At 36.9% G+C, this 13,766-nt stretch overlaps 1 protein-coding gene across 5 annotated transcripts in view; it reads right to left on the reverse strand.

Annotated features, from left to right (window-relative positions):
• Positions 1-13,766, reverse strand: part of LOC134532487 (nucleosome-remodeling factor subunit NURF301) — a 91,515-nt gene that overhangs the window by 51,315 nt on the left and 26,434 nt on the right. For all 5 annotated transcript variants that reach the window (XM_063368912.1, XM_063368914.1, XM_063368913.1 and 2 more), the window contains exons 9-17: positions 13,387-13,569; positions 11,557-11,778; positions 10,850-10,998; positions 10,100-10,244; positions 9,591-9,902; positions 6,949-7,133; positions 2,688-2,975; positions 1,262-1,442; positions 598-854 (exon numbers count right to left, since the gene is read on the reverse strand). In XM_063368912.1, coding sequence (XP_063224982.1) covers positions 598-854; positions 1,262-1,442; positions 2,688-2,975; positions 6,949-7,133; positions 9,591-9,902; positions 10,100-10,244; positions 10,850-10,998; positions 11,557-11,778; positions 13,387-13,569 — 1,922 coding nt within the window. The remainder of the gene's footprint in view (positions 1-597; positions 855-1,261; positions 1,443-2,687; positions 2,976-6,948; positions 7,134-9,590; positions 9,903-10,099; positions 10,245-10,849; positions 10,999-11,556; positions 11,779-13,386; positions 13,570-13,766) is intronic.

Raw genomic sequence — 13,766 nt, forward strand, 5'->3', positions numbered from 1 at the left:
ATGACTTTCAAATATCCACACTGTGGCATAATTATTAGAAAAACACTTGCTGTAGTCAAGGACTTTTTAAAAAATTTATTCTAAACAGCTTTCTGTACAGGCTAAATTAAATATTATGTTGACTTTCAATTAGGGATGGACCAGTCTGAAAAATTCATTGGTCGAGTCGAGCTAAAGAAGTCGCAGGAAGTTTCTTTGGGAGCATTTAATGTGACAAGTGGAATAAATGAAGAAAATAAAAATTACCTGCATCTAGGTTCAATACATTATTATTTTTTTTTTTCCCCCCCTTATTTTGGAAACTGAACTTTAAAATTTTTTGTACATCTGCACAAGACGGATTCTGAGCAAGGGGAACAATTGATAACTGAAGTTAGGTTAATAAGGTTCGAACAGCTTCACAGCTACATTATTTAATTACTTACGTAAATTACTTTGGCTTATCTAACTTATAACTTACATTTCAGTTTTTATTCGTCTTAGCTCCCAGAAATTGAAATGTTCTCACTATTTGAATATCACCTCATCCAGAACAAAATGCACCTAAATGTGACTTCAAGGACAGTGTCCGGAGGCGAGTGGGGGCGACTGAGCTACCTGGGGCTTGTCCCGGGCGGGGGCGGCGGGCTCGGGGTCGCCCGAGGTGGCCACCTCCACCTCGTTGCACATCTCGGGCCCGCACAGCTCCTCGCCCCCGGGCAGGATGCTGGCCACGGCCTGCTCCAGCTGGCCGGGGGCCGCCCCGCCCGGCCTGCTGACCACCGGCGTCGACACCTTCGCCTCGTCCTCCGACGTGGTGTTCACCGCGACCGCCGACTCCAGGTCCTTCTTGATGGCCTCCATGCTGTCCGCGTCTGCGGCCACACACGGCGGCTCTCAAACTCTTTCAAGCCGTTTAAAACATGCACACTATCTACATATTTCAGAAAAATACGCTATAATACATAATTAAAGCGTAGATGATCGACAATCATTTCAACGTCTTCTCACAAAAAAAAAAAAAAAATCACGAAGCAAAATCAACCTGCAAGATGTCCCGTCGTTCCTTTAAGCAGTAGCAGGTCAACCAACCTCGGAGCTTGAAGGAACATGTGCACTATGCAGCACTGCCACGCGGCATCGTCAAGTTTTTTAATAGGCCCCGTGCCTCGATTTTTCAACACACATGTTTCACAAAAAAAAAATTGTAAAATTTGCAGGTAAGAACGGTGAATATCTAGATATATTTTTGTCTGAAACACCGCCGGGTGAAGAGGCTCACCTTCCGTGCTGGCGCTGGGCAGGGCGGGCTCCTCGGCGGGTCTCGGCCCCCCGGAGCTGGTGGGGGGGCGGGAGGGGCCGGCCAGCACGCTGCTGGCATTCACCCTCCGCAGCAGTCCCAGCAGCTCCTTGCGCAGCGCCTGCCGCTGGACGCACAGCGGCGAGTAGCAGCTGCCCAGCGCCTGAGTCAGCCCCACACCACTCACACCTGCGTCCTCTCGTTCGCAGACCATCCTCCACACTTGCACACTTTACGTGAAGTTCAAAGTTTTGTGATCTTTGGACTGACTTGATGTAAGTTTTTGGACATACGCCATTGCTAAGAACTTTATCTGTTGCAGAAAAACTAAAAATTTTATTTTTTATTTTATTATTTCTTTTTTTTATTATTTTTTAGTTTTTCTTCAACAGATAAAGTTCTTAGCAATGGCGTATGTCCAAAAACTTACATCAAGTCATGCACTCCCATTGCACAAATATTTCAAAGATAATATCTTTGGACTGGTCGTTTTTAATGATGTTTCACAGTGGGGAAGAAATTAACACACATTCGTGGAAATAACTAGGAAATAATACATACTTGTTTCGAAACATACTGTATTGTAATTTTTAAACTTTTATCATATGGCAACCAATATATATGAACATATGAATGACTTAATGAAGCATAAAGTTGAATTTTGAATTTACAATAACAGCATGAATAAGTTTCTACATGACGTTTTGTCAAAATTAAATATATACTCGTTATAAATAATGAGGTTATTATACCATCAGTAAATGAATAGCAGCATTAAAGAAATTAATTATATTGATTAAACCACAAACAAAACATTACAAGCTACCATAGAAGCTACTTTTTCTCTACTAAAAATTTATATATGTATGTTTATGTATAGAATTCATGACAGTTTTGCTGTTAATCATAATAAAATTAAATAAATAAGTCAACAAAAAAAGTGTTGCCAAGTTCATCAACTCAACGTTCTTACAAGACCACAGCACTTACAGGATGTTATAAAATAATTAATTGTATTATATAGAAATGGACGAGTCTGCAAATGTTTGGGTTCGAGTCAAGCAGAGTTCAATATTTATACTTTTGAGTTAAGTAAAGTCTAGACATAGTTAATTTCTAGTATAGTCGAGATTGAGAAGTCACAGAGAGTTTTTCTTTAAAATGCAGATTATTAAAATGAATTATTCTATCCGATCAAAATTTTAAAAATATACGCAGAAACATAGTGGTAAAGATTACATTTTGGTATATGTTGAAAGAAGTTCATCATGGGAATAGGACAATTAAATTAACAAAATCAATTTTATTAATCCCTGGGTTAAGTACCTACTTTTCTGCCTTGTTTAGGGATATGTTAAGTTATTACAGTCAGTAAGTAGAGTCGCGCCCGCGCTCTTATCGCTCGCACCTGGCTGCACTGCCGGCTGTAGCACTGCAGCAGACGGCCCCCGAGGCGGCTGAGCCGGGCGTACTGCTGCCGCACCGCGTTGATCCTGCGCGTCAGGCCGGCCACCGCGTCCTGCGACACCGGGGGCACCGGGGGCACGCACGGCTTCCCCAGCAGCAGCGACGGCAGCAGCTGCTCCGGAGGGGGGTCAGCGTCCCCCTCGCTGTCCTCGGCTCTCTCCACGTCCAGCTCCGCTTCGCCGGCCTTCTCCCCGTTGATCAGCACCTTCTTGCACGCGTCCACGCTCGCCTGCCGGGCAACAGCGACACAACACATCACATCACTCGACGACGCTCAAGGTCGGGGAGCCGTAGCCCTCGGGAGCATGCAACAGTACCTCAGTTCTCAATCATTTCGTAAAATAAACTACCGCGGTTCTGATACCAATAACCCCATATCACCATCCATATCAGATACTAAAAGTACTACAACCAACATTTATAATCACTGGGGACTTTCCATTAATAAGTACGTGGATTTTTTATTTTTTTTGGTGAAAATCATGATTTTCTTTTCGTAAGGAGTGCTTGCTGTGGGTGGTGCCTACCTACATGGATGCTTCCTGTAGGTGGCGCCCACCTTTGCACGGTGCTGACTTGCTTACCCTGCCTGGCCACATTCAGCGACAGTTATCTCTTAAGCATTTGTACATTTGTGATTTTGTAATTTCTGTCTTTGGAAATAAGTTTTTTTCGTGCCCACCATAAAAGCGTCATAGCTGTTGGTGGCCATGTCACATATCTTAATAAATAAATTGATAAATCTAAAATAAAAGCTAGCTAATTGAAACACTGTACTGCATGCATTTGTTACGTGAACATTTTCTTGTTTACTCGGCAAGAGACACACATTAAAAAATAGAAGTTGACTGACATGATCTGCAATAAAAACAATCTGTGATCTGTCACAATAAACAAACAAAGCAAGATTTGAAAATGCGGATATACTTTTCCCCCCAATACCACCAATACCTGTGCCTGATACAGTAGAACCTCATTTTTACATATTTCAAGGGACCAGGAAAAAAATATGTAAAAACCGGGAAAACGCAAAATGTGGGAAATGTTCAAATTTTTTTTATCATCTCACTATATGGGAAACTATAAGAAAATACTTTGTATTTAATTACGTGTTAAAGTTTAATTAATTTCAGATTTTTTTAAAAATAATACTATAAAGCGATAGCTATCACCATCAATATAATTGTTTACGTTGAGGAATAGAAGTTAAATTGCCATTGCATTGTTTGGATATTCATTGCAGCCATTTGACTATTCAGAATGTTTCTAATGTGTTAAAATGAAATCGCCGAATATGAACGAAGACGCAATATTTATAGGAAACTCGTACGTTGCTTAAAACGTATTTTAATAATGGAACAGTAATCCGCTCTTTTGTGTATTTAAAATGCGAGTTTTCACCTTTATTTTCATGCATAATACATTTAAGATTAAAGGGGAACGCTAAGAAAAGTACTTATTAATTTTCATGTTTATGTCACCACACGTTTGGTTCATGGCCATATGGTGTACAATAGCACGTGGTACAAAAAAAAAAAAGTAACTTGTTTACAATGGCGAACGAAGCTGTGGTGACCATACACTCATGCATAGAGGCAAGATTTTGTGGTGTTATTTTAAGACAAATTTCGGTGTAAAGAAATAAAGATTTCGGTGTTATATGGTTTTATTTTTTTGCTTAAAATACCCACAGCAAAATTTTCTTGCATTTCTGTACGACATGCACATTTATTAAAACAAATATTAATAAACACTAAAACCTCATGAGCTAATTACAATTAAGTTCATTTGCAAATTCATAGATAATTAAGTTCATTTGTAAATTCTTAAATTCAAACTTTTAAATAACTACAAAAAATTTCACGACTTAATTACAATCACATACACTACAAAATTACACAATTAAGCACTTCCAAAGTTACTATTAAGACGGTTTTATTGAAATGCTATCATAGTTAAATTTTCCGCATTTTCTGGAGTGAGACGTTGTCTTCTGTCACTAACTACCAGTGAGTACCTGGAAAATGAACGTTCTGCATCAACATTTGATGTTGGGAACCAGATTGCCCTTAAACTGGCTTGAGCAAATTCACTGCAGTCACCTTCAAGGGAGCAAAGTACCTTTGCAACATCAATTTGGCTTGTTTCTGGCAATGAAAGTTCATCCTCAATTATTTTTTTGAAAGCAACATAGCCATGTATGAATGTATCAATGGGAAGATGTGAAACAGAAGGCAAGTTATGCAGAGACTTCTGTAGGTTTGCATCTTCTATGCTAACCCTACTCACATTTCTTGGGTTGAACAGCAAATTAATGGCATTAAAGACTCTTAGACAAGGATCGTTGTCAATCTCACCCAGTTTCATTTAACATTTAAGTGAAGTCAACTTTAGGCACTGTTTCACATTCGCCTGTTCCACTGTGTTAAGTTCAGATAATTTTTCATTCACATTGGAGGAAAATACACCAACACTCAAAAGATGAAATTTTGTTTTTATGTTGCTCACTTTTGATGAGAGAACATGTGCTGTGGGGTAGGATGATCCTTCCAGAAGGGTAAGCAAATCGACTAAAGATGCACAATTTTGTGACACGAATAAAACTTGTAGTTCTGTCACTTTGATCTCTTTTCCTTCGAAAATTGAACTCCAGTCGGCGGTTGGGAGATCACCACCACCCTTCACAAACTCCTTGAACCACTCCTGTAGTTTTGGATGATCCAGCTTCTCCACTGGCACGTTTCAGACACAAAAGCTTCTGTCGTTTTTATTAACTCTTCTTTGTCGTCCTTTACCTTTTTCGCTAAGTTTTCCCATTCTACTATGGAAACTTCTCGTTTAACAGATGAGTTTTGCCTCAAACGCTTATGTTTCACAAGCGTATCGCGTCTCTCGTAGTCTCTCACGTCTGCAGTTACAGAATTTGCACATTAAAATTTTATCACTGACATAAAATCCTTCGCTGGAAAATTCTTTCGATCGGTCACTGGCAGAAACCTTCGTTTTAGGCATTATCAAAAATTTTTAATCACATAGGAAGAATTTAACCTCATAGTACGCAAAAATTTGCAGTGCTGGAAAGATCAAAACAATGGAGAATAGATGCGAATACAAACGCATACCGAATACCAACATACGTACGTGAAAATTAATACCGACATAAACATGTACTATTTATTATTTACAATCGTTACGATAAGCAGGGTTAATTTTATTTTCGTACCCTACGTACTTTATTCTAAATAAACAGTAAAAGCAATGCACTTTAGTGTGTAATATTTTAATGATTAAAAACGTAAACTTAGAAAAACATATTTTGGACGTTTGTTATTTTTGTATTTACAGTAAGTGAACGGCGGCCATTGTATCATAATTATCAACATCTTAAATTATTATGGTACACAAGATTACTGTTTAAAGAAAATATTACGTTAATTCCAAGACTTCATTTTTAAATCTATCATGAATCACCATCGCATATAATATATATGGCTGCTAGTTACTGTCAGAAATATTTGATTGTGCTGAAGATAGTGAATTGTCCTTACAGAATGGAAAACAAAATGTAAATAATCAGGATAGACGAAATTTCGTGACATATCGCGGATTTCGCACAATTTCGTTTTATTTCCTGTTTTCAAACGGTTTTCGGTGTTATTTCGTTTTATCGCGCATTACCATATAATCGTGCCTCTACTCATGCAGTAACGCTTAATAATTAAACTTCACACTATTCATTTTGAGAATTTATTGTTTTCTCAAAATTTTCTGATGGTTTGCCACGAAATACAGCACTAATTCTACGTAAACAGTGGGAAATGCTTTTGCACAAGGCGGGAAAAGAATGCATTATTAGTATAGGGAAATTGACAGTGCATGTAAAAAAATACGTTAATCGCGGGAATTCGTATATCGCGGGTACGTAAAAATTAGGTTCTACTGTATCTGTGATAGGCTGAGAGCTGAATATCAACCCATATCCGATGCCATTATTGGGTATTGAACCAGTTCTAAAAATATATACACGCTTCTTGAATTCTACTTTTCTGTTTTTTCAATAGGGAAAGAGATTAGAAAAAAAACTGGAATCTAAGGTCATACAAGTATAAGGTATATTATTCTTAACTGTAAAAGAAAATGCACATGCAACAAAATTACAATTTAGTCATATTTCAAAAACCTTTAGAACTTCAACTACTTACATTCTGGGCAAGTTTCCGTTCTTCAATGATTTTCAGATGCACCCTTCTAGCGAGCAAATCATCGAGCTTGCACTTTTTTGCGATCTTCGGATAGTGAAGCCGTCCAGGGGATGTCAGTGCTTTTGTAATATCTATCTCTTCAAATTCACTTATTGGTTTAAACACCTTCAAGTGTTTCAGTATATCTACAAGGACATAGAACAATTTTAAGTACAAAACAAAATTAATAAATTTAAGTAACCTTCCTGATTCCCATACCATGCCAATTGGTGTAAAACCTTAAATTCAGTAACTAATATAAAATAAGAACAAGTATAAATAGTGGTACTAGATTAAACTCTAAAAGCATTGCCCACTTAATATGTACATGCGGATAATTTAGTAATTCACTTTACAAACTATAAAAGGAGGTTTTGTTGAATGTTCAATACTGCAATCAATATTGTAACATTTATAATTATAACATTCATTTTAATTTTTGATACAAAAATATTTCTGCGAATATTAATGAAAAATTATAAATAAATTTTAAGTGCCTAAAAAATAGTCATTTGTTTTATATGAAATTACTGTGCTAGTTTGGAGTCCATTATTTTCTTTACTGATGGAAAAAAAGAGAAAACAATATTTTAACTACTTTTTCAATTATTTTAATATCAAACATCATTTCCATTCTTCCTACATGATGACCTCAAATTTAAGTCAAACACTTATGCAAGATGAATTCTAATTAAGACAACCTGAAATACAAGACAACCTCAAATAAAGTTTTTCCCATGTATGTCAACTTTTAGTAAAAAAAAAAAAAATTTAAATGCACTCCAATATGAAGCAATCTTCATTATAGGATAAAAAAATAATATGATAATTTAGGGCTACTTATAACTCAAAATAACTTCAAAATTAATTATAAAGTTGCGAACTACATGGTAAATTGTATTTCGTAATGAAGTTTACTTTTCATGTCAATCATATAAAAATTCATGATATTCAATTTTTGATATAAAATGCTGCCTCACAATATTAATAATTCTATTTACCGCATTGACTCAAAAATTATGTGAACTGAATATAATACGACCCCAAACATTTTGATTATGAGTTCATGAAAAATACTTTATTGGTTAAAAATGACAATTCACACACACACAAATTAAAAATTATTAAAATTAGTAAATTTATACAAATTTACTAGTTATGCTGGTGCCACATTCATCAGTAGAGTGATTTACATTGCCATTTTTGAATTAAAAGTTTTACAGCTGTAGTTCAAAAGCCATCCATGAGAAAGCGAAGAATTCTGCTGCCTGAACGAGTGAAACAAGGGACTCCCACTCCAAATGTTATACTGTCACACCTGCCAACACCCCCCCTTCCCGAATGAGGTTCTGAAAGTTATAAACAAGAGAGGAATAAAGTGCAATAGGTGACGCAGATCACCGACAGATCATGTAAATTTTTCAAATAAGCTGACGTTCGGCAGTCTGAAGTTGCTTCAGAGACAGTTACGAGGCAAAGTGTGTAGTTTTTCAACTGAACTGCTCCCATCACTATTAGTTCGAGTCCAGCTGCCAGATACAAGTTTGCAATTATAAGGGGACCCACAATCATAGGTTCAGCAGTTTTGTTATCATCGCACTTTAAAAGTTTGTAAAAAAAAAAAAAAGTTGACAATCATCTGAAGAAATCAGTATTTACACACCCCTTGTAAGACTACCACAATGTAAAGTACATTAAAAAAATCTGCATCAAACTTACAATTTCAAAGAACATCCACCCACACTGAATCATATCTTACAGTGTAAAATCAATGACTTAAGACGTTTTTCTACCTAAAACACCACAATAATATAGCACCAAAAGTTTCCCATACCAGTAACCTTAACATCCCCTTTTAATACAACAAATAACAATGTTGTGAAACAATTCATAAGCACTATCAAGAACATAAACTTTACTCTGCATTTGAACACAATAGTAATCAAATATGTCTCCAAAACATAGCAGAAATAATTGTGTGGGTGATTGAAAACCAAACTATTTTTTACATTTTAAATTTTAAAAAGAAACAATTGTTTGGAGGGTATGTATTTGCTTTGAAAAGCAAGAAAATTTGCAGTAAACATGTCTGAAATATTGCTGAATTAAAAAACAGCTTGCGTGGCTGACATAAATAACCAAACGAACACAAAACTACGATTTACAAAAAAAAAAAAATTTTTTCTACAATTCTTCAAATATTAAGCTGTTAAAAAAAATTCAATTTAATCATTGAACGGATTAAAGATTTTCATTTTTCCGGCAGTTCATTAAAATTTTGTTTCCATAAATATACAAAAAGTAAACTACAATTCCATGAAGAATTTAGTACTGGATATTTCCTAATCATCATAACTACTTAAACCACGAAATCCACAATTTTTTATTGATCTTTTAAGAAGTTTTACTGCTAAGCAAGCCTAAATGTCAGAAATGTCTTACCGGGTTTAATTGTATTCCACCACATAATTATATTACAAAAGAAAACATTTAACACAACATCTTTCTTACACGTTGGAATACGGCACACCATTCTAGCACTGAACAGGCTACGTATCGCCCAAAAAGGAAGGTAACAAAAACAAGGGCCCTTCTATACTCACTTTCTGTTTTCGGATCAGGCTTCTCGTCTTTGATTTCTTTTTTTACGTGGTCATTCATCGTATCAGGTACATTGTCAAGTTTCTCAAAGCCTTCTCCTTGTTCAGTCTTCACTTCAACTTTTGTTCTCTGGTCCACAAAGTTATTTTGTACTTTTTCGCTCCCACACTCCAACTTCACTTTTTTCTCGTCACGAGACACAACAACACCGTTGTTTTGAGTCACTTTTTCTGCTGCCTCGTCCTCAGCTCCTTTCTTCATCAGGTACGCAAAAGTCGGCGGGTCGACTGCCAATATCTTCACCCCCTTGTCATCTGCAAACACAAAATAAGCACCAATTATTTAAAGAAGCTTAGTAAATACCAACATACTATGTAAGTTGATGCATACCACGCAAGCAACTATCGAGAGGCAACGTCTTTCAGTTGAATGAAGGAGAATAGCTGAAATGTGTGGGAAATTGTCTAAATATTCTGGATGTTCTTGGGCGAGCAAACATGACGATACTCACCTTTCACCTGCACCATTATCTTCTGGGGGCCGGACCTGAGCCCCACCGTCCGACAGTCCAGACGCTTGTACCGCCGGGACGCTGAGAGCCACAGCCAACCCCACTGGCCGTGCACTCTGTACTCTTCTCCTTTCTGCTTCCACACCTGCAACGAGACACCAGCGTAGTTACACGGCGTACCTCTGCCTAGCTACGGCTGGTCACCCTGCAACGCAATCAACTGAGCTATTCCCGTAGCTGAGGGCTTGGAGTTACAACAGAAGAGGCAGTTGGAGATTTGCCAAAAAAATTAAAAGCGTTAAAGATACAACAAAAAATGTGAAAGTCGTTTTTGTTAACAATTAAATTTGCATCAAGTTTTATTGTGTACAATTTTTGTCTGCACTGTACCATTTACAAAAAAACTTTAGCCAAGAAAGTCCTGAAAACATAATAAACAACAAAGTGCAACTAACTTACAACAAATTTTTAGCAGAGTTGCTTCAAATCTTTGACTTGTTAACACAAATTTTCCATGAACCCTTAAAGGAGTCATAATAGAGAAGGAAGGGGGGGGGAAGGGGGGGGGGGCATATTAATAAATGGGGCTGTAACAACGGAGTATTTACAGTAAAATTTTTTGGATATATTTAGGGTACAAAAATCAGGAACATATATTTTACGAAGGTCCATACATTCCTTCAATTCCCCCCCCCCCCCCCCCAACCATGGAAAACCCAAAAATTAAAAATTAAAAAATGATGAACCAACCTGATGCTTTAATCCTAGCGTATACTTGACAAAGTTGTAGGTCAGTCTGTTCCTCTCCTCTTCCTCTTCCTTCTCCTTCTTGTCCTTCTTGTCCTGCCGCTTTCTTTCCTCTCTCTCAGTTGCAGTCATCCTCTGCATTTTCACGTGCCCTAAAATTAAATGCAATAAAAATCATTGAACACACAAAACAAAACTGAAAACTAAGATAAACACAAACCAATGCAGTGTATGTGGTAGTTATTGTGCTTCTGTAGTAACTATGGTTGTTTCTAAAAAAAACTTATTGTTTGTTTATGTTAACTATTGTGGTCTTTGCGCTAACTATGGTGCATCATCTGTCTTACTCATCCTTATTTGTCACTCGTTAATTTAGTGTCTCGTACAACGTTTCTATGACAAACCACACGAGTCTTTCTGATATGGTATAAATCTATAGGGAAAAAAAAAAATAGGTGTATTTGTGCAAAAAAAATTTTTTTGTTTCCACCAAAATGTCTAAATTTTGCAAATAACATTACCAACCACCAAATTATGTCACATTTCAACTTATTTTATTAGGTATCAAATACTAATCAGCTTATTATATGTGTAGAGTGAAACTGTTTGTGTTTACATCCGTGGCAAAACTGATCAGCAGAAGTGGCTCGGAACTAAATAGCACATCCACTAACACGGATGACCGACAACAGAGAGAGGGGTGGGCTCACCGAGGGCCTCGTGCCACACGGACGCGAACACCACGGGCTTGATGCAGGCCTGCAGCACGATGAGGGCGCGGGCAAAGTCGCGCGGGTTCACGCAGCTGCCGACGGCGGTGATCCAGGGCTTCCTCAGCAGCGGCCAGTTGGGGTGCATGAACGAGCACTGGATGCTGTTCTCCAGCTGCAGCACCGTCTGGCGCATGGTGTTGACGAGGAGCGCCCGCGTGCCTGCCGACAGACCGCTGCACCGTACATCACTGCACATCACCGTACATCACCGTACATCACCACACTTACTCCGCCCCCACGGACCCGGCAAACACCTCGCACACCCGGAAGAGGACCCGCTTGTTTGTTCACCAACAATATGGCGCGCATTATTCAAAACAAACCACCAATGATTTCACAATTTTTAATCAGATTTCACTGCAACGACATGGCACGTTTTTCCTACCATTAGGTAACAACAACAACAACAACAAAAAACTGACTGTAAATACACATCACTTCCGGGCGCCAGGTGAACCACCTGTTAAACCGAAAAATTCCTCAACTTTCAGGCAGGCTGGCCAACGTGACAGTTTTGTTCTTCTCTTCAAGCACTGCACTATTTACACTAAACACTGTCATTTCAAAACAAAAACAAAAATTAGCCAAAGTTAAGGCGAAAATTCCCCAACTTTTTCCTGACCAAAATTTCAAATTTATAGATATTTATTTTTATCATTTAGCAGTTTCATGATTGAAATGAACAAAAAAAATCAACATCCCTTACCCCTGTAACGTAATTTGAAGCTAGAATAATACATCAAAAATTCAAAACAAATAGTGATGTGTCGGTTATACATTTTTTCCCGGTTCTCGGTTTGGATCCGGTTCTTGAAATCAGTTCCCGGTTCTCGGTTATCAGTTTTAAGTTGTCAAAACCCCCCACAACACCGAAATGTAAGTTAACACACCATACTGCACCGATATGCAAGTTATATTATGGAATTAAGTAGTATTTAACCAAAACTTATTCAAAAGTAATCAATGTTTGAAACTCAAGGACCATTGTTATTTCCTGACAAAATTTTTTACCAAAGTGCGTGCCTCAGAAAAATTAAATTAATCTGTTTTATGTGCATCTCTTATTGAATAAATTTCAAACCATAAATACCTACTAATTTGTATTTATTGTTCTGAATGTATCTGTTTCAGACCAATTTATTAAAAACTATTTTACCGTAAAAATGCAGAAAATAAATTTTACCCATATTTTAGTGGAGTAAGTGGTACAAAAATAAAAACAATTAACACTGAAATCCTCTGTTTTAAAAATGAAATTGGACTAAAAATAAAACCTTGAAATTGTGTCTCTATTATTAGCATTCGGTTTGGGATAATACAATTATTTAATCATAACTCTACAGTAGTGCTTCTGTTTTTAGATGTGATTTCAAAAATTGTTTTTAAAAAATGTAAGTAATTATCAATTATCTGGATTTTTGTATTCCTGCCATACTTCAATTTATCACACCTATGTTTTATTTTTTTCACTTATCAAAAAAATTTCTATCTTTACCAAGTACAATATACACATAACAATTCAACTTCACAATTATTTTTCATAAGTTTACTGCTTAGAAACTTAGTGCTAACCAATAACTACATAAAAATTAAATTTAATATCAGTGAAAATTTTACTAGGCCTACTGCAAAAAAATGTGTCCTTGAACATCACCAGTTTGGCTTTTGGTACCACCACAATGGCACAACATATGAAAAACATAAAAGAAAAATAATAACACGTGGACATATCAACACAATTATGAATATTATCTTCGAAGATTTTACCATACAAAGAGCCAATCCACTTGAATTCTGATGCCTGCGTCAGCGAAAACTTGTGCGACAGATGACGCTTCTTATCCCGTTCTTCATTCCTCTGTTGCTTGTTCAAGGCTGCTATGTTGGTCGTGTACTGGTTAGTGTAGCTTTTGAAGGCATTTTCCATCCCCAGTTTGAACATGTGTGTGCCTGTACAAAAATAAGAAAAGTATGATAAATTAACAAGCGTCTATGCCAAAATCAATGTGCTGATTTTCATTGACTAATATTTATATATTTTTTTAATTAATCTGCCAACATAAAATACTTTCTTTGCTTGAGTACAAATCTGTATAACCGTTATCACATGACAAATTAACACAATTTAAAGATTAAGGGGAAAATTG

The sequence above is a fragment of the Bacillus rossius genome, chromosome 6 (genome assembly GCF_032445375.1).
Source record: "Bacillus rossius redtenbacheri isolate Brsri chromosome 6, Brsri_v3, whole genome shotgun sequence".
NCBI lineage: Eukaryota > Metazoa > Arthropoda > Insecta > Phasmatodea > Bacillidae > Bacillus > Bacillus rossius.